This window comes from Somniosus microcephalus, chromosome 31 (assembly GCF_052327205.1).
Source record: "Somniosus microcephalus isolate GS21.2 chromosome 31, FLI_Smic_1.0, whole genome shotgun sequence".
Taxonomy (NCBI): domain Eukaryota; kingdom Metazoa; phylum Chordata; class Chondrichthyes; order Squaliformes; family Somniosidae; genus Somniosus; species Somniosus microcephalus.
The window spans coordinates 33,959,213-33,980,279 of NC_141017.1; the positions used below are offsets into that span (position 1 = coordinate 33,959,213).

A 21,067-nucleotide genomic window follows, 5' to 3' on the forward strand; every position below is an offset into this window, starting at 1 on the left:
GTCTACCTGCATGCAAACTGGCATATGAATGCACAGATATACATAGATATCATTCCGACACACACATGCATAAACCTCGATGTCATTGACATGGAACCATTATTCCTACTTGTTTTAATGGTAGGCCTTCTATGACTGGTTGCCATTTTCTGTTAAAGGTGTCAGCCGGGGCTCAGTGGGTCACACTCTCGCCTCTGAGTCAGAAGGTTGTGGGTTCAAGTCCCACTCCAGAGACTTGAGCTCAGAAATCCAGGCTGACACTCCCAGTGCAGTACTGAGGGAGTGCTGTACTGTCGGAGGGGCAGTACTGAGGGAGTGCCGCACTGTCGGAGGGGCAGTACTGAGGGAGCGCTGCACTGTTGGAGGGGCAGTACTGAGGGAGCGCTGCACTGTCGGAGGGGCAGTACTGAGGGAGAGCTGCACTGTCGGAGGGGCAGTACTGAGGGAGTGCCACACTGTCGTAGGGGCAGTACTGAGGGAGCGCCGCACTGTCATAGGGGCAGTACTGAGGGAGCGCCGCACTGTCAGAGGGGCAGTACTGAGGGAGCGCCGCACTGTCGGAGGGGCGGTACTGAGGGAGCGCCGCACTGTTGGAGGGGCAGTACTGAGGGAGCGCCACACTGTCGGAGGGGCAGTACTGAGGGAGAGCTGCACTGTCGGAGGGGCAGTACTGAGGGAGCGCCGCACTGTCGGAGGGGCAGTACTGAGGGAGCGCCACACTGTCGGAGGGGCAGTACTGAGGGAGCGCCGCACTGTCGGAGGGGCAGTACTGAGGGAGCGCCGCACTGTCGGAGATGCCGTCTTTTGGATGAGACGTTAAACCGAGGCTCCGCCTGCCCTCTCAGGTGGACGTAAAAGATCCCATGGCCGTATTTCGAAGAAGAGCAGGGGAGTTCTCCCTGGTGTCCCGGGCCAATATTTGTTCCTCAACCAGCATCACTAAAAAAAAATGATCTGGTCATTATCGCATGGCTGTTTGTGGGAGCTTGCTGTGCGCAAATTGGCTGCTGCGTTTCCTACATTACAACAGTGACCACACTTCAAAAAGCACTTCATTGGCTGTAAAGCGCTTTGAGACGTCTTGAGGTTGTGATGGGCGTTATATAAATGCAAGTCTTTCTTTCTGTTGCAGGGTCCTCCGGGTATCCTGGGATCTGTGGGGCCGACTGGAAAACTTGGAAGAAGGGTAGGAACCGCCTTGTTCAAATCAACGGAGGCCATTTTCAGTGGGAAGGAGAATCTGGCGGGGTGTATAACGGGGTCGCTGCTCCACAACCGCCAGCTTTCTGCCTGACTCAAACTGAAAATAACCCTCCACATGTTTACTGTCTAATCCATTGGGGAATTCAGGAGAAACATCTTTACCCAGAGAGTGGCGAGAGTGTGGAACTCGCTGCCACAGGGAGTGGTTGAAGCGAATAGTGCAGATCCATTGAAGGGAAAGCTAGATAAACACGAGGGAGAAAGGAATAGAGGGATATGCTGATACATTTATCAGCTCGTGTGGAGCGTATAGAAACATAGAAGATAGGAGCAGGAGTAGGCCATTCGGCCCTTCGAGCCTGCTCCGCCATTCAACGAGATCATGGCTGATCATCCAAACCCTAGCACCCGGTCCCTACACCGACAGCCATCCCACCCAAGCCCTATCCCCGCGTATTTAATCCCCCCTAACACTAAGGGTCAATTTTTATCATGGCCAATCAACCTAACCCGCACATCTTTGGACTGTGGGAGGAAACCGGAGCACCCGGAGGAAACCCACGCAAACACGGGGAGAATGTGCAAACTCCACACAGACAGTCACCCGAGGCCGGATTTGAACCCGGGTCCCTGGTGCTGTGAGGCAACAGTGCTAACCACCGGCATGGATCAGTTGGGCCGAATGGCCTGTTTCTGTGCTGTAAATTCTATGTAATTAATAATTACCATTTGGAAACAGTCACGTATTTTTCTTTTTGGTTAGTTGTGTGTCTGACATACACTCTGCTATGTTTAAGAATCTCCAAACTAAACTACTGTGGCAAAGCCACTAAGAGACTCTCACAGTGACTGGTACAATTGCCTTTAATCATGTTTATTACCTTTTAATGTTGGCTCTGGTTAAACAGAGCTAGATCGTCAAAATCGCGATCTGACGCGATGACGTCATCACGTGGGTCATGTGACGTTCCAACGGCGGGAAACGTGATGACATGACGTCAGAGGTAGAGGGCGTTTCCAGCTAGTCCTCGTGTGGAGTGATAGTGAATAGACCTGTTTAGAGCTTCTCCTGCATTTTCTTGTTTTGTAAAGTTTTAGTACATTAAACTCAGTTTGTTAACTACTAGTGAGTTTATAGATTCTTTGCTAGGAGTGCAGAGACTCCTACATTACTAAGAAGTCCTCATGGGTAGGGTGTCCCTTTGCTTGCTCTGGGGCACCCATTGCCTCCCTGTTGGGCAGACCCATTTACCCAAGGCCAGAGATTTCCGGGTACAACTTGGCAAACGCCAAGACTTGGGGACCTCCTCTCGAATGTGCATGGGGTGGGGGGGATACCGTTCGAAGATTATCAACCTAAACCTCAGAGCTTACCAGCGCTGTGCAATGCTTCCCAATGCATGTCCTGCCAGGTCTATCCTTCCCCACCCATATTGGCACCTTGGAAAGCGGTGGACCTGCTTGGCCAAGGTATCCAATGGGCGAGACTGGGGCAGAGCCTTGACTGAATTCCTTTGCCAGCTGACCGATTGGAGCCCTGAAAGCCTTGCCCGCAAAGCAGCCAGTTATTGTGTACGAGATCCGAGAAGAGAAAAGAGAAATGGCAAAATTAATCGAGTTTCAACAATTGACTTCCCGTAGTGGAATATTATCTGAGGGAAATCGTGGGCCGTTGATCTTTGCAACCAACTTGCTTCATGTGTCGGCCGTGGCTCAGTGGGCAGCACTCTCGCCTCTGACTCAGGAGGCTGTGGGTTCAAGTCCCACTCCAGAGACTTGAGCACAAAAATCTAGGCTGACGCTCCCAGTGCAGTACTGAGGGGAGGGAGGTGTGCCGTCTTTTGAATGAGACCTTTGCATCACTCTTGTGCGCTCAATCTTTCTCTCCTCCTCCCTGGTTACACTCTAGTTTTTTTGACAGTGGAATCTGTGCTGTAGCAATGTAAAATCTGCAGTATAACTGGGACATTAACTATCTTGATCTGCCTGTATCTCAAGGGGTGGTGATGATGGACCTGCTGCAGCATCTCATAAGAATATAAGAAATAGGAGCAGGAGTCGGCCATTCGGCCCCTCAAGCCTGCTCCGCCATTCAATAAGATCATGGCTGATCTTCTACCTCAACTCCACTTTCCCGCCCGATCCCCATATCCCTTGATTCCCCTAGAGTCCAAAAATCTATCGATCTCTGCTTTGAATACAAGAACACAAGAACATTGTACTCTACAGTGAGTTTAAATCTCATGTATACCTGATGTTGGGAACATCTCAGTTAGTTGTGTTTTAGAAAAATGTCCTCGAGATTTCAAAGCTGGAGCTGTTGTGACATCGTTCACTCAACGATCTGGCGTAAATGATTGGGGCTTCCTGAATCTCCTCAGTGAATGGTATATAATGTGACATTCTTGGCTGAGGGCTCGCAATGAACTGGCGGGAGCCCAAGCTCCTGTTCTGTAATCCCAAAGCTTGGCTGAGATCTTTCATTGCAGTCTTGGATTGCGTACAAGGACATGTACATTCCTGCACAAAGCCACCCGGGCTTTGCTTGAGACCTTCTCGCAGTGGTACGCACAGAGATCAGGAATTCAGCGAAGAACCGGAATCAGAACTGGCTTCCCATCACTCTTGTGATGTTATGGGACAATATTGCACCTGTTTACTGCGCTCACCACATCTCTTTTTCTGTCTCATGCATGCTCTCTCTACATTTCTCTTTCTTGCTCTGTGTCGCTCCCTTTCTCCATCTTCTTTCTCTCTTTCTCCTCCTTTTTCTCTTTCTTTCTATCTCACCCTTTCTCTTCTTTCTCCTTTGCGCTCTCTTTCACGCTCTTTCTTTCTCTTTCACACTCTCTTTCTCTTTTGCTCTCTCTCTCTCTCTCACATTATCTGGTACCCTGCCCATGTGGCCTATCTTCATGTTCAAGCCTGGACTGTGAATGCTGGCTACTCTTTTAGCCCAGTCCAGCTGCCCTGCTGAGAACAGCTAGCTTTGATTGAACAGTTAGTAATGATTGCTACTTACAAGTTCCCGTTACTTCCCTTACAGTTTTATTTTACACTCCGTAAAACAGCTATTTATATCCCAGCAAGCTTAGTAGTTTAATGTAAATTAGCAGTCCTGTTATTTTTTTAACACACGGAAGGGGGAGAGATGAATTAATGCTTGAACAAGCTTAATGATTTAATTAGTAACAATCACAAGCTAATTACTTGCACAGTAGCACATGAAAAGCCAAAGGTGAGAAAAGGTAACTCCGCCCACCAAAGCCTATCCAATCCGTCTTTAACTCCTCTTCCATCGTAGATTCCAACTGCCCAGCTAGGGAAATTATCCCATTGAGCATTTTTTGAGTAAAGAAGTTCTTCCTAATATCTTTTAAATTCACATTTATCCAATTAAAACTTGCGTGCGCTGGTGATGACAAAATGGCCGCCTCGCATGGGGTGCAAGATTTATTAATAATAATAATCATAATCAACTTTATTGTCATTGTTAGTGCACAAGTGCAGTACAACGAAATGTAGGCTTGCGGCTCCCGAGAGTGTACATTTAGATTAAGACATTTAAACATTCAACATACATTTGGCTTGTAATATATTAACATAAACATAACCATAATAAAGTGCATTGGCAGATGTGCAGGCTTTAGAGTTTATTTGTGGAGTTCAGTAGGATGACAGCCCTGGGAAAGAAGCTGTTCCTAAATCTGGTCGTACGGGTGCGAATGCATCTGTAGCGTCTCCCAGATGGCAGGGGGGTGAACAGACTGTGGCTGGGGTGGGTAGGGTCTTTGATGATGGACCGTGACCTCCGTAAACAGCGTTTCTGGTATATGTGCTCTATGGTCGGTAGCCGGGTGCCGGTAATGCGTTGGGCAGTTTTGACTACCCGCTGCAGGGCTTTCCGGTCATAGTAGCTGCAGTTGCCATACCATACTGTGATACAGTTCGTCAGGATGCTCTCTATTGTGCGGCGGTAAAAGTTAGAGAGGATCAGGGGTGACAGGTTACATCCCTTCAGCCTCCTTAGGAAATATAGGCGCTGCTGGGCCTTCTTCACCAGAGAGGAGGTATTGAGGGTGCTGATTTGTGCTGAGGGTGGAAAATAACCCACTTTATGTTCGATACATTGACCAATTTTAGTCTGCTCTCAGCACGGAAAGAAAATGCAGAAAAGCCCTTGAGGTCTTTTCCTGGAGTTTCCCTTTAAGATCTGTCCTTCGGATGGGGTATTAGATTAAGGTTCTGTCCACAACCCCATGGTTCAGGTGGGTGTTGAACATCGCCACGGCATTATGTAAAAATATAGAGTAGAATGTTCTCGTGGAGTCCGTGGGTGGGTGGGCGGGTTGTCACGGTGTCCTGGGGGGAGGGGGGTCGTCATGGAGTCCTGGGAGGAGGGGGTTCATCATGGAGTCTTTGGAGGGGGCAGCGGTCGTCTTGGAGTCCTGGGGGGTCGTCATGGAGTCCTGGGGGGTTGTCATGGAGTCTTTGGGGGGGAGCGGTCATCATGGAGTCCTGGGGGGTCATCATGGAGTCCTGGGGGGTTGTCATGGAGTCTTTGGGGGGGGAGCGGTCGTCATGGAGTCCTGGGGGGTCATCATGGAGTCTTTGGGGGGGGGGAGCGGTCGTCATGGAATCCTGGGGGGTCGTCATGGAGTCCTGGGGGGTCGTCATGGAGTCTTTGGGGGGGGGGGAGTGGTTGTCATGGAGTCTTGGGGGTGGGGGGGGAGGATCCTGGTCAACATTCTTCCCTTGACCAGTACCAACACAAGCAGATTAACTGGGCATTCACTCACCTCGTCGCCATTTGAGAGATGTTGCTGACACAAAATGGTGGCTGAATTTACCGACTTAGCAACTTCAATAAGAGAATCAATGGTGTGCGAGGATGTTTTGATGTGAAATAAACTATCAAAATGCAAATGTTAATCAATATCGAATGGATGCAACCTGTGGTCACAATTAATCCTGGCGGAAAAAGTTTACAATGTGTGACTGCAACTTGTTTTTTTATTTTATTTTAACAGGGGCGTCCTGGAGTAAATGGAATCCGAGGGTTATCGGGTGAACCCGGAATAAAGGTTGGTGTTTTATCCAGAGAAGCCGGGGTAGCTTGCCACCGTGGACAGGATTCGTTTTATTTAGATCCCACGGGCACTATTTCGAAGAAGAGCAGGGGGAGTTCTCCCCGGTGTCCTGGGACCAATATTTATCCCTGAACCAACATCACTACAACAGACTTTCTGGGTCATTATCACATTGCTGTTTGTGGGAACTTGCTGTGCGCAAATTGGCTGCCGCGTTTCCTACATTACAACAGTGACTACACTTCAAAAAGTACTTCATTGGCTGTAAAGGGCTCTGGGACGTCCCGAGGTTGTGAAAGGCGCTATTGAAATGCGAGTCTTTATTTCATTTTTGTCCTTTTTTTTTCTTTCGTTCTTTCTTTCTTTCGACCGTGAGCGTTAGCAAGCTAATCGACCATGGGGTGCACCACAACAGGTGTGCTTTCCAGCTACAGTCACTGTGTCGCGATTACGAGCAGGCACCTGATATTTTCTTCCCTCCACCCCCCCCCTCTAACCCTGACCAATTTAAAATTAAAGAAGGTCTTTAAGATTATGAAAGCGGTTCGGTAAGGTAGACGTAGAAAAGGTGTTTCCACTTGTGGGAGTAGTCCAGAACTAGGGGCCGTAAATATAAGATAGTCACTAATAAATCCAATAGGGAATTCAGGAGAAACTTCTTTACCCAGAGAGTGGTGAGAATGTGGAACTCGCTACCACAGGGAGTGGTTGAGACGAATAGCACAGATGCGTTTAAGGAGAAGCTGGATAAACACATGAGGGAGAAAGGAATAGGTTATTATGATGGGGTGAGAGGAAGAGGGGAGGGAGGAGGCTGGTGTGGAGCATAAACACCGGCACGGACCAGTTGGGCCTAATGGCCTGTTTTCTGAGCTGTAAACACTTTGTAATCTGTTGGCTTCATTTTCAGTCCGTGTATACAGACGGAAATTCCACACTCCGCACCTAAGGGGAAGAAATAGAATATTTTAAAAAGGCTCTCAGACGATTCAATTATATGATCTAATAAATGTGCTCAATTACGCAGAGCAGGCCCTGGAGTTGTTCCTGTAAACTGAATATTAAACTGTGATTGATTTATATCTTTCCCTAATTGAGAGTCGCTGTTCCCTTTTGCACTGTATTAGAATTTTAAAATCTCATTTAAATATTGTTGAATTTAGAAGTGACGCTTGAGTACAGGTAGCAAAAATATTCTTTTGTGGCAAAATTACTCGTCATTACATTCTGGCAGTTGGGTTCATCCTCTCCCTGCATTGCCTTCAACTAGAACTGTCTGTGTCAGGGCAAACTCAGAACTAAAATTGTAATTTTGGCTTATAGAATCAAAAAGCATACAAAGTAGGAGCTCTGGAGTTGGCCATTCAGCCCCTCGAGCCTGCTCCGCCATTCAATAAGATCATGGCTGATCTTCTACCTCCACTGTACCTTCTCACCCGATCCCCATATCCCTTGATTCCCTTAGAGTCCAAAAACCTATCGATCTCTGTCTTGAATATACTCAACGACTGAGCCTCCACAGCCCTCTGGGGTAGAGAATTCCAAAGATTGAGTGAAGAAATTTCTCCTCATCTCAGTCCTAAATGGCCGACCCCTTATTCTGAGACTGTGACCCCTGGTTCTAGACTCCCCAGCCAGGGGAAACACCCTCCCTGGATCTACCCTGTCAAGCCCTGTAAGAATTTTACATGTTTCAATGAGATCACCTCTCATTCTTCTAAACGCTAGAGAATATCGGCCTAGTCTACTCAATCTCTGCTCATAGGACAATCTCCTCATCCCAGGAATCAGAACCTTCGCGCAGCTAGGGTTGGATGAAGAGGGGTGGGACGAGGCTCGTGAGAATGGACTGAATGACCTGTTTCTATGCTGTGCATTGTACATACTCTGAGATGTAAACCTCCCTCATGGCAGCATCTCCTCTTCTTAGCTCCAGTGTTTATTCATTGGCCTATTATGGTATGGACTAATCAGTTGTTGTCTTGTCTTGTGATAGGGTGAAAGGGGGTTCGATGGTCTACCTGGCTTGCCTGGAAACAAGGGCCACAGGGTAAGAGAAACACTGGTGCTTGTCTCTCGAAGCTCTGATTGTAGAAATGTGCTCGCTTCTGGTGTAATGTACCGTTCCATTTTTTTTATGTCTGTTTATAATTTCTTCCTCCTCCTGAAGACATTGGCCTCCTCATTGGAGCGTGTTCACCGCAGCAACTGGTTGGTGCCCATTACCTTGCCCAAGTGGCCATCATTCACGTGTGAGAGTTGACGGTGAGGTGATCGGACTAGGGCGGACATCGCAGTCAAACAGAAAGCTTCCCTCACGTGGCGTGTGCACATTATACAGACACACACTTTGAGCAAGGCTCACTGGAGAGGAATCAGGAGCAGAAACTTGGCTGATTTTATGTCTTTATTAACTCAGAAATTGTGCAGCTGGGAGTAAGTGGCCTCTCCGACTGTTAGCCGTAACGGCGATCGGATTATTCAGCACAGAGTAGGGATCAAACCGGGGACATTTATCTTCTTATAAAATTCTAACAGGACTAGACAGACTAGATGCAGGAAGGATGTTCCCGATGGCGGGGGAGTCCAGAACCAGGGGTCACAGTCTAAGGATAAGGGGTAAGCCATTTAGGACTGAAATGAGGAGGAATTTCTTCACCCAGAGAGTGGTGAACCTGTGGAATTCTCTACCACAAAAGGCAGTGGAGGCCAATTCATTAAATATATTCAAGAAGGAGTTGGATATATTTCTTAAGGCTAAAGGGATCAAGGGATATGGGGAGAAAGCAGGGACAGGGTACTGAGTTTGGATGATCAGCCATGATCTCATTAAATGGCGGAGCAGGCTCGAGGGGCCGAATGGCCTACTCCTGCTCCTATCTTCTATGTTTCTTCATGACTCGGGTGGGGACCTTAACTCGGTGCCATTGCCCATTTAGCTTGCTTGGACCTTGCTCAGTAACGAGACCTCTGTGACCCCACAGTTATTGCATCTCTTGTAATTACGCCGATGATATAACGGTAAAATACATCCTTATTACACACGTCTGGCAAAGTAGACATGCGGCCCAGCCGGGAGACTGTTCCTGTCCCGGGAGAGCAATCTCCCTGCCCTGCCGACCCCCTGTGACGATTTGGCCATGTGCGTTGGTATCTGACGGGTCACTCTGCTCCGCTGTGTCTTGAATGGGGGTGTCCAAAGTACTGCCTGCAGGTTTTTGAAAGGTGCGCGTTCGCCATTCTGCTCCGTTGCTGCTAATTCTCAACACAACGGGAACTTCGGCATTTTGGAAATTAATGGGAGCAGTTAATTTCAGTTCAGCCCACAGGGCTCCATGATGCGCCCACCTCTCTGGCCTCGGGAGGACACATAGAAACATAGAAGATAGGAGCAGGAGTAGGCCATTCGGCCCCTCGAGCCTGCTCCTATCGGAGGGGCAGGACTGAGGTAGCACTGCACTGTCGGAGGGACAGTATTGAGGGAGTGCTGCACTGTTGGAGAGGCAGTACTGAGGGAGCGCCGCACTGTCAGAGGGGCAGTACTGAGGGAGTGCCGGAGCGCTGCACTGTCAGAGGGGCAGTACCGAGGGAGCGCTGCACTGTCGGAGGGGCAGTACTGAGGGAGCACTGCACTGTCGGAGGGGCAGTACTGAGGGAGCACTGCACTGTCGGAGGGGCAGTACTGAGGGAGCGCTGCACTGTCGGAGGGGCAGTACTGAGGGAGCGCCGCACTGTCGGAGGGGCAGTACTGAGGGAGCACTGCACTGTCGGAGGGGCGGTACTGAGGGAGCGCTGCACTGTCGGAGGGGCAGTACTGAGGGAGCGCTGCACTGTCGGAGGGGCAGTACTGAGGGAGCGCTGCACTGTCGGAGGGGCAGTACTGAGGGAGCGCTGCACTGTCGGAGGGGCAGTACTGAGGGAGCGCCGCACTGTCGGAGGGGCAGTACTGAGGGAGCGCCGCACTGTCGGAGGGGCAGTACTGAGGGAGCGCTGTACTGTCGGAGGGGCAGTACTGAGGGAGCGCAGCACTGTCGGAGGGGCAGTACTGAGGGAGCGCTGCACTGTCGTAGGTGCTGTCTTTCGGATGGGAGTCTAAACCGAGGCCCCGTCTCAGGTGGATGTAAAAGATCCCACAGCACTATTCAAAGATGAGCAGGGGGAGTTCTCCCCGGTGTCCCGGCCAATATTCATCTCTCAACCAACATAAAAAAAAACAGATTATCTACACTTTCAAAAAGTACTTCATTGACTGTAAAGTGCTTTGCGACATCCTGAGGTCATGAAAAGGTCTATCTATTGGCAACTCTTTCTTTTCTTTCCATTTATGAAAGTGGAGAAGGCACCAGAATTACAATGTAGGAGTTTAGACAGCAGCAGAAAATGGGACTGAAAAGCAGCAATTAATGTCGTCCGGAGTCTCATTTAAATTGGATATAATAAATTATTCCATGCGCCCAGTCAGCTCCAATGCCTCTTCAGCTCTTAATTTGGTCTTTTAAATTCTTGCCCCGGGGCCCAGTTAAATATTAGTTTTGGGTTGAGATGATGCTTCATCCATATTGTTGAGGCAGTGACCTATCAACTTAAATAAAGAAATTAATTGGAAAGCAGAAATTCTCCGCAGTCACGTCCGGTTGGTGTGGAGTGCGGTAGTGATGGCTTGGCGGCGAGGCGGCTTGGAGCACCAAGGTGCCGTGGACTGGACAGGGATGCCAGCTGAGATGTTCAGCTGAGGTTCTGCCTACCCGCTCAGGCGGACGTCAGAGGTCCCCTGGTATTACTGGAAGAGTAGAGAGTTTCCCCACTGTCCTGGCCAGGGTTCCCCTCTCATCAAATGCCATGCAAAGTTAAGATAAATCTCACCACTCATCTCGCTGCTGGCTACAAGACTTCGAATCATAGAATAGGACAGCACAGAAGGAGCCCACTCAGCCCATCGAGTTTGCGTTAGCATTGCAGAATTATATTTTCCTACATAGTCATCATTGCAATAAAGTAATTCGCTCTGATGCACTCGGATTATAAGTCCCCATAACAATGCAAATATATATATTCTCATCATAGTGCTGATTTAATCTTATTAGTCACTTCTCTTGTCCTGCTTATTTCCAACAAATACCTGGAGAATTCAAGCCTCTTCACTTTGCCGGAGAGGGAGAACAAATCCTATTTCATCTTTGCGATTGAGGAAGTCCTGTGCGTTGGTGCACTTGAGTAAGAAAGACCTTAAACATCATGGCCTAGAAATTCGGTGGGCTGCGCCACCAGTTAGCGCCTAAAGAGGGCACTCAGTGGCTTTAGCGCCACTGGCCACGCCTCCCGCGATATTTAGCTGGGGCACTAATGGCGGCGTTAGCCTGTTGCGCTGCACCGCCACCGATGACGTCATCGGTGTGCGCAGCGCCCCGCTACCGCCCCGATCGCGATATTTGGTAGCGCCCGCCTCTGTAGCGCCGTTCGCAAATCGCGCCCGGTTCACGGGGCCTACCTGTGGCGGGAGTGGCGCAAATTAAGGTGGAGGTGCGGGGCGGCCGTTTTTTTCGGCAGCCACCTGCCAGCACCTCCGTCCCCGGCTCCTGATCTCCCCCCGCGGCAGTGCCGGCTGTTTTCCGAGAGCCCAGCACTTCTCCTTGGTGCCGGGCTCTTTTGCCGGCACTCGCGATCTCTGATCGCGCTGGTGCAGGCCCCTCCCCCTTAAGAATGGGAGGAAGGCCTGCAGTACCGCAGCGCGCCGTGCCGCGGCGTGTGGCACTGCGGCACGTAGCGCTGCGATATTCAGTTTCAATGCCCTAAGAGGGACGTGGAGCGCCTCGAGCCTCGCCCCGTCTCCCTCTTGGGGCGCACAAGCTGAACTTCCGGCGGTCGCAACTGCTCCGATCGCAGCGGTAATTCCGGCGCCCAGGCGAGCTGGGCGCCCCGTTTGCGGCTCCACCGAATTTCTCCTCCCATGAATCCTGGTTGTGTTCCTCTATAACATCCAGTCTTTTCTTTTTCAGGGTGACCGTGGTTCAAAGGGGCCACCTGGCCCACCCGGAGAGGATGGTGGAAGGGTAAGTGTGGCATTAAATTTGGCATTAAACCTCAAACATTGAGGCTGGCACCGCGTCCCCCACCTTAAGCACTCACTCCCTCCACCACCAGCGTACCGTGGCTGCAGTGTGTACCATCTACAAGATGCACTGCAGCAACTCGCCAAGGCTTCTTCGGCAGCACCTCCCAAACCCACGACCTCTTCCACCTAGAAGGACAAGGGCAGCAGGCTCATGGGAACACCACCACCTCCAAGTTCCCCTCCAAGTCTCACACACCATCCCGACTTGGAAATATATCGACCGATCCTTCATCGTCGCTGGGTCAAAATCCTGGAACTCCCTCCCTAACAGCGCTGTGGGAGCACCTTCACCACACGGACTGCAGCGGTTCAAGAAGGCGGCTCACCGCCACCTTCTCAAGGGCAACTAGGGACGGGCAATAAATGCCAGCCTTGCCAATGACTCCCACATCCCATGAATGAATTTAAAAAAAAAATCTGTACAGCCATGTAATTGAATGGCGGAACAGGCTCAAGGGGTCAATGGCCTCCTCCTGTTCCTATGTTCATACATACATGTATATGTGTACAATATTGAATATTTTAACCTGCTGTCTGCGTAGCTCCGTGCTGGCAATGTGGATTCTTTTAATCAGATTCAGATCACCATGCTGAAGCCATTACCATCTCCCATAACTCCCTGCTGCCTGAAGGAGCCTGCTCTCTGGGGGCCCCTCAACATGAATAGAGTATTAGGATAGCCCTGTAACCTGAGTAAAGTCAGGCCCCATTTCCTGCCCTGTTCTGTATTCAGAGTTACTCTTCTCGAAATGATTCTTAAAGAACCTGTTTCTCTTTAGCAAAACCTTGCTTAATATAAAGGAAACCGTGCGGAGGAATTGACAAATGGCAGCCAATCATTTGCTGTCCGTGTATGACCCGGAATGCCACTGATTCCTTCCTTCTCTCTCGACTTTGTAGGGCAGTGACGGAGCTGTAGGACCCAGAGGTTTGCCTGGTGAACCGGTGAGTAAGGCTCTTTATAATTGGCTCGCTGCGTATTCGTTCAAAACCAGATGTTTAATTCTGTATTTTTCTCTTTTTTCCTAGGGTCTGCGTGGTTTACTGGGACCAAGAGGAGGTATTGGCACCCCAGGACAACAGGTACCTTGATATAATGTGCATTGGTTCTGTGGTTCCTCGCTAATTAGGCCAATCCATTGCTGTTGGGAGGGACGCCCCAAGGGCACCTCGGGAATTGATAGATGGATAGGAATTTTCTTCAACAAGCGCTGTGGTACGGGCGAGAGTCAGTGCCATGATTTCCCCACAGGTTCCTTGCTCTCAGCCTTATTGTCAAGAGAAGGGGGCTCTGAATGGAAGGCAAATACCCCCCCCCCCCAACAACAAGGGGTGGGAGAAAGAGGCTACTAGCTCTGGTCTGGGCACTGGTCACCTGCCCATTTTTCTGGTAGACTTGTAGGTTGTATTACAGAAGTTCGGGGAAATCTAGAACTAAACTTGCCACTGACGAGAGAAGATAAATTGAAGTTGCACACGCTTAATCATAGAATCATACAGCACAGAAGGAGGCCATTCGGCCCATCGAGTCTGCACCGGCTCTTTCGAAGAGCAATCCAGTTAGTCCCACTCCCCCACTCTTTCCCCATATCCCTGTAGTTTTTTCTCCCTCAAGTATTTATCCAATTCCCTTTTGAAGGCCACTATTGAACCTGTACCCACCGCCCTATCAGGCAGCACATTCCAAATCCTAACCACTCGTTGTGTAAAAAAGGTTTTTCCTCATGTCGCCTCTGGTTCTTAATCACCTTAAACCTGTGTCCTCTGGTTCTCGACCCTTCAGCCACTGGAAACAGTTTCTCTTTACAGGAAACTTTCTGGTATCCGGCACTGACGGGACCGAGCTGGTGCCGTACCATCAAAACTGCCGTAGAAACCAGCGCTAATGTTAAAACATACGGAGCTTCTGAGCTCCGTGTGAAGCAACAAACCCTGTTGCTTAGCAACAAACCCTGTTGCTTAGCAACAGCTTCAAAACAGTCGGCCGCAGCTTAAAAGCATCTCTGTAGCTAAGCAACAGCTTCAGCTAGACCTTGCAGAGCCTGACTGGAAAAAAAAAAGCAAAAAAAGAAGTAAAAAAACTTATAGGAAACGGCTCCTGAATTTTGCCGGTAGGTAGAGCTCTCCGGACATTTAACCTCCGGTTAAACGAAAGTTTCCTGTATTTACTCTTGTCTAAACCCTTCGTGATTTTAAACGCCTCTGTCAAATATCCTCTTGGTCTTCTCTGCTCTAAGGAGAACTACCTTAATGTGAGTAAGTATTCACTTTTGAGGAGTTAGGAGATCGGGGGATTGAGAAAATGCAAATAGTAGAGAGATTCTACCTCGCCCCTTCCTACACACCCAGTGCTTCACACTTTCCTCTGGGGAGGACTCCACCCATTCAATTTATCTCCGAATATAAAAGCACAGACAAGAAGCGTTTGGGAAATGTTTCCGTTCTTGACGTCTGACCGAAGCTGACTTCTACTGTGTGGGCTTGTTTCTTGGTACGACCAGATGATTGGACCGGATGCCTCGCTCTCATGAACTGTTGGAGTAATTCAGCTGTGAATTCCAGCTGATTCCGGAGCCAAGATCGCAACCTTGTTCTTTCTCTCTCTCTCACACACACACACACACACACGCACATGCACACGTGTGCCTCTGGTAACAGTCTGTGCTCCTCGAGGGGAATCCATTCGCTTTGCTAACTCTCTAGTCCTTCAGATTCAGCGTGGAGGCTTGGAGCGGAGCCAGGTTTCCACTTTGTTGCGCAGCTGCAGCATGGTCTCAGTGGCTCGGATTCAGCTGTGATTCATCCCTTATAATAAAGGAATGTGCAGTCCAGATACACATGCCAGTACACAGAATCCCAATAAAGGAAACCTCTTCTCCTGTTTTCCCGTTTTGGGGAATTCTAATGGGCGGACTTCTTCCTATTCACTGCTATGACACAGCATCCCATCGGCCAAGTCATGTTGGTATCAGTCCCACTATACTGTCGGCCAAAGCACTCCGAGTGTATAGACTTAATTCCCTTCCCATTCATTCTCCTTGTATAGAATCCCAATGTAGCACACGCCTACCTAAGTGCTTCACTAATATCTTTCAGGGAAAGGAATCAGACACTTCTACTTGGTCTGGCCTATGCATGACTCCAAACGCACGTTGAGTAAGGGGCAACTAGGGATGGGCATTAAATGCTGCTTTCTCGGGCTGAACCAGACTGTTTGCAACCTCGGCATCCTATTCGACCCTGAGCTGAGTTTCTGGCCCCGTATCCTCCCTCGTCACAGACCACCGGCTTCCAACTCCGTAACATCCCCAGTCTCCGCCCCTGCCTACGCCATCGTCTGCTGCTGAGATCCTCGCCCATTGCTTGTGTTCTCTCCAGATTGACTATTCCAATGCTCTCCTGGCCGTCCTCCATGAACCTCGGCTCATTCTAAACTCTACTGCCTGTATTCTATCCTGCTCGCCAGTTCCCATCCTGCGGACTTCGACTGCACACCGCCCTTGGGCTAGGTGTGTGCAGTAGACTGTCCAATCTTGACTATTGAGACTTTGGGCTGGAATTTAACTCGGGCATCGGGTAGGAGGCGGGACTACAACTTTTGGGGTTGTAGTCCCGCCTCCATCGAGATGTGGCCAATCATTGCAATTTTAACTTGATTGACCTTGTTGAGCCCGCCAGCAGGCCAATTAAGGGCCACCCGGCAACAGGTGACGTCACAGACTGAAATTTCATTTGTCAAGAGGTTTTGAGAGATGAAATATCAGCGTTTCACAGCTGTTTGAAGCTGTCAAACATTGACAGTCTTACTTCTAACCTGAGTCCTTCTCCACAGACTCAGTTAGAAATCTCTCCTGCACAAAAAGCTGAATGCTGTCACTTTTGACAGTTCGCAGCCATTCTGCTTTCTGTGCCGGTGAGATGAGGGACTCCCGAGACCTAAAGAAAGGAAGGCTGGAAAGGTAAGAAAAGGTAATTTACACTTCTTTAATCACTTTAGACACACCAAACACACTTACCTTTGCACTCATGCACACATCACTCACCTGAACACTGACATCTCGACCCCTCCAAGCCCTTCAACCCGACGGCCCGACTCCTCTAACTTGGCGTGGTTTGGAGCCGTCGGGAATCCCACACTTCAACCTTAAAAATAGGGATTAGGCTAAAAACTGCCTGTTAACTACCTGCTAACAGGCAGTTAATTGGCACTAATCCCCTTCCCACCTCGGGGAGGCGGGTCCCAGTGTGGGGCGGGTACCCGCCTGCTTTGAAACTGGCATGGAGGTGGGTTTGGGTGCGGGATGGGGTCGGGACCCCTAATTTCGGGATTTTAACCCCCCTCCCCACCCCCCCCCTCCGACGTCGCCAATCCCGACTCCACGGCCCAATGAAAATCCTGCCCTTTAGCTCCTCGTTTTACGGTGTAATATTTCCCCTGTCATCTTTCACACACCAATAACCTCTTCTTAGCGATGATCCTTTTTATAATGAAGGGTTTTGATTTACTTTTGGGCACAGTAATTACACGGGCGGAGTCCGCACAACTCCTGATCCGAGCGGATCTGGGCAAACCCATGAGTCATTTATCTGCATTTAATGGTAATTTTACACAATGTTATGCCTGCGTCCTCCACAGTTCTGCATCAATAGCTAAAGAAATGTAAAGTACAGTCCGTGGGGGCAGCTGAACAGATGTTGAATCAAACAAGACCTCAGCAGTCTCGGCGAATCCCCACACCCTCCCCATTGAATGATTTAAAGGGGAAGGCTATTCGAGTTCTCATGCAACACTAAATGTTATAAAAGGCATCTGTGCACTTGCCTTTAACTCTCATTTTCCCCCCTTTTGTTAATTCTACTTTGAAATGGCCGGCTGGAGGCAGTCTGTGGGCGGACATTTTGTGCAGACCTCTCTCTCTCCAATATGAGGTTCCAATCTCATGATCCAACAGGCGGGGACAGTGGGCTGTGGGAACGGCCCTACCCCTTAACTGTCAGATCCGTAACAATTCCACCTATCTCTTGCCTTCCCTGTAAATTTTTGATGCTCATCAAAGTGGTGAGTCAGCGGTGAGAAAATTTTCTTCCATATTTTGGCACCACAGTGACGGTTAATACCAGGCACTCTTCGGCCATGGTTAGATGCCAAGAACAGTTGGGGGTGATTTTACCAATGTGGACATGATGGAGGGGGGACTGCTGCTTGTCGGGTTTTAGTCCCGCCTCCATCGGCGTCCGGCCAACCCACGCTATTTTCCCTTGATTGACCTTGTTAAGCCCGCCCAGCCGCCTTAGCAGGCCAATTAAGGGACACCTGGTTACTGGTGACGTCAGCGAGTGACGTTTCATCTGTCAAGAGCTTTTGACAGATGAATTGTCATCGTTTGACAGCTCTGTGAAGCTGTCAAACACTGACAACCTGTCTTCTAAGTTGAGACCTGGGACACAGGCTCACTTAGAGAGCTCTAACCTGAGCAGAAAGCAGAAGGCTGAGGCATTTGAGAATGCAGCAGCTATTCTGCTTTCTCTGCCGGTGAGATGAGGTCCTGAAGGGTTGAAGCCTGGAGGAAGAAGCAAAGGTAAGTAAAGCTTTTAAGACTCACCTCACACACTTACCTCTGCACACGTGCACCCATCACTCACCTGCACACCGGACATCTCGGCCCCTCCGACCCCCCGCGGACCCACGGCTCGTCTCGCTGACCCTGGCGAGGTTCGGAGCCGTCGGGAAGCCCACACTTTAGGGCTCAAAATAGGGATAATCCAAAAAACTGCCTGTTAATAGGCAGTTAATTGGCACTAATCCCCTTCCCGCCTCGAGGAGGCAGCTCCCAGCGCGGGTCGGGTACCCATCCCGCCCCCAGATTCTGCCATTTTCCCAGCAGTCCTGCCTCCATACCCGTCTCCCCAGGGCTGGCAAAATCGCCCCCGTTGTCTTTACTCTGCCCCAACTGTGCGCCCTGACCCAGGCCTCAGGAACGCTCCCCTACTGCACCAATCTTGACGTTGCCATTTCCCACACCAGCCATCTCTACTACCTCTCTGTGCCAGGGTGATAGTTCTGACCCAAGCCCACTTGACATTGTTGGAAACATTTCCCCTCGGTGCCGTTCGAACTTTCAACCCATCAGCATCGGCTGCATTCCCAACTCTTGTCCCAGAGGTGTGGAGGACAGTGTGCTAATAGATTACCCAGTTTGACCACGCTCGATCAGCTCCGATGGATGGGCCACATCGTCCGCATGCCCAATACGAGACGCCCAAAACAAGCGCTCTACTCTGAGCTCCGGCACGGCAAGAGAGCCTCAGGTGGGCAGAGGAAACGCTTCAAGGACACCCTCAAAGCCTCCTTGGAAAAAGTGCAACATCCCCACCGACACCTGGGAATCCCTGGCCCAAGACCGCACAAAGTGGAGGAGAAGCATCCGGGAAGGCGCCGAACACCTCGAGTCTCTTCGCCGGGAGCAAGCGGAAGCCAAGCGCAAACAGTGCAAGGAGCGCACGTCAACCCGAGCACCCCACCCACCCGCCCCTTCAACCACCGTCTGCCCCACCTGTGACAGAGACTGTAGGTCCCGCATTGGACTCATCAGTCACCTGAGAACTCATTTTTAATGGGGAAGCAAATCATCCTCGGTTCCGAGGGACTGCCTAAGAAGAAGAAGAAGAGATTACCCAGTGCTCTTGGTTTCAATTAGGAACCGGTAATATTCATTTAAAGTAGACATGGAATAGGCTGTACTGTTGTAATATCATCAGCAGCTTTCGATGTGTTTAGTGACAGTTTGTGTGGTGTTTAACTTGACAGTCAAAACACTTAACCCAGTAAAACATGAACCATTGAGCCTTTGAAACTGACACTTTATTATCCAGAAAATGAAAGTGGCAACTTGCAAGCCTTTCTGGCACAACCCCCTTCAATCCTTCACTCGGCGATCCCATCCCCATTGAAACACGTAGCAGATCTATTTAGTTCCCAGACAAGAAGCGGTTATATTTCGGAGTTGTGCTGCTGTCTCTAGGATTATTACAAATGGGATAATTGGGTAACTTTATATCCCTGGGGTCAGGCCTTTGCAATTAAGTTTGGATCATGAAATTCATATAACATGAATCGGAGGGTTGACGGCTTGACATAGAGGGATTCTGAGCTTAGATTGTGTTTACATTCATCTAAAGTCAACTCTATCGTACTTGTAGAGAAATCTGAGTAATTGTTGACTATAGATTCATCTTCTGCTTGAGCTGCGCCAAGGCTAGCGACAGTTCGATTGATGTAGTTTACAATCCGTGATGACCAAACATCCATCAAATACTTGACGGCATTAAAGCTTCCCCAACAGCCTCCTTCAGCTGTGAGAATAAGTCAACCATGCTGACCTCTGAGTCAACATGCAATAAAAGCCCAACCAGTCCATCAAAGTAAGTACGTCCCTCTCGTACCCTAAATCTCCTTGACACCATTTCCAGGTGTGCCGTAGATACTTTCTTGGGTCCAGAGGCGCGCGATGCTCCCATAAGCAGACCCCAGACCCCTTGCGTGCTGGATTTAACTCTTACTGTCCAATATCTACTTATACGATAGCGTAATCCAGGGGATGTTACAATGAGTCCTCCTTGACGTGAACATGTGTCACTTTCCTTCTGAAAGTGACCTACATGCTGCTTCAATATTTCAATGGTGGACTGAATTAACACTACATGACTGAAAGTTAACATGCAGGTACAGCAAGCAATTAGGAAAGCAAATGGTATGTTGGCCTTTATTACAAGAGGATTTGAGTATAAGAATAAAGACGTCTTACTGCAATTATATAGGGCCCTGGTGAGACCACACCTGGAGTACTGTGTGCAGTTTTGGTCTCCTTACCTAAGGAAGGATATACTTGCCATAGAGGGAGTGCAACGAAGGTTCACCAGACTGATTCCTGGGATGGGGGGGGATTGTCCTATGAGGAGAGATTGAGTAGATTAGGCCTATCTTAACCAGCTCACTGTTGGGCCTCAGGAAATAATGGTGTATGAAATGGTGTGTAAAGGTCTTTTTTCCTACAATCAATACTGAAAGCGTGACCCATGCCACCGATTGTAGATCTCATTGGATTTTGTGAGGTTTTTACCAGCACAGCTGCTGCATAAACTGTGTCAAGCCTTCGGACCATTAGAAATAGAGATGCATTCATTTGTTCTTTGTTATTTCAGGGAGTTGCTGGCGCCGATGGTTCCCGAGGACTCAAGGGAAACTTGGTAAGGCTTAAAATTTTAAATCTGATTTTGATTATGTTTTTTATCCAGGATGAGAAAAGGCCTTCAGGCCAATCAAAGAAACAAAAAAAGTGGCCTCTTGTCTCGAGAAAAGAGAAGGCGGAGGGGGTGACCCGATCGAGGTCTTTAAAATTATGAAGGGGTTCGATAGGGTAGACTTAGAGAAAATGTTTCCACTTATGGGAGAGACCAGAACTAGGGGCCATAAATATAAGATAACCCTTAATAAATCCAACAACAACTTGCATTTATATAGCGCCTTTAACGCAGTGAAACATCCCAAGGCGCTTCACAGGAGCGATTATCAAACGTAATTTGACACCGAGCCACATAAGGAGATATTAGGGCAGGTGATCAAAAGCTTGGTCAAAGAGGTAGGTTTTAAGGAGAAAAGAGA

At 49.3% G+C, this 21,067-nt stretch overlaps 1 protein-coding gene across 2 annotated transcripts in view; it reads left to right on the forward strand.

Moving 5' to 3' along the window:
* Positions 1–21,067, forward strand: part of LOC147097724 (uncharacterized) — a 342,880-nt gene that overhangs the window by 168,438 nt on the left and 153,375 nt on the right. For both annotated transcript variants that reach the window (XM_085971762.1, XM_085971763.1), the window contains 7 exons: positions 1,133–1,186; positions 6,234–6,287; positions 8,290–8,343; positions 12,290–12,343; positions 13,306–13,350; positions 13,435–13,488; positions 20,608–20,652. In XM_085971762.1, the coding sequence (XP_085827888.1) occupies positions 1,133–1,186; positions 6,234–6,287; positions 8,290–8,343; positions 12,290–12,343; positions 13,306–13,350; positions 13,435–13,488; positions 20,608–20,652 (360 nt within the window). The remainder of the gene's footprint in view (positions 1–1,132; positions 1,187–6,233; positions 6,288–8,289; positions 8,344–12,289; positions 12,344–13,305; positions 13,351–13,434; positions 13,489–20,607; positions 20,653–21,067) is intronic.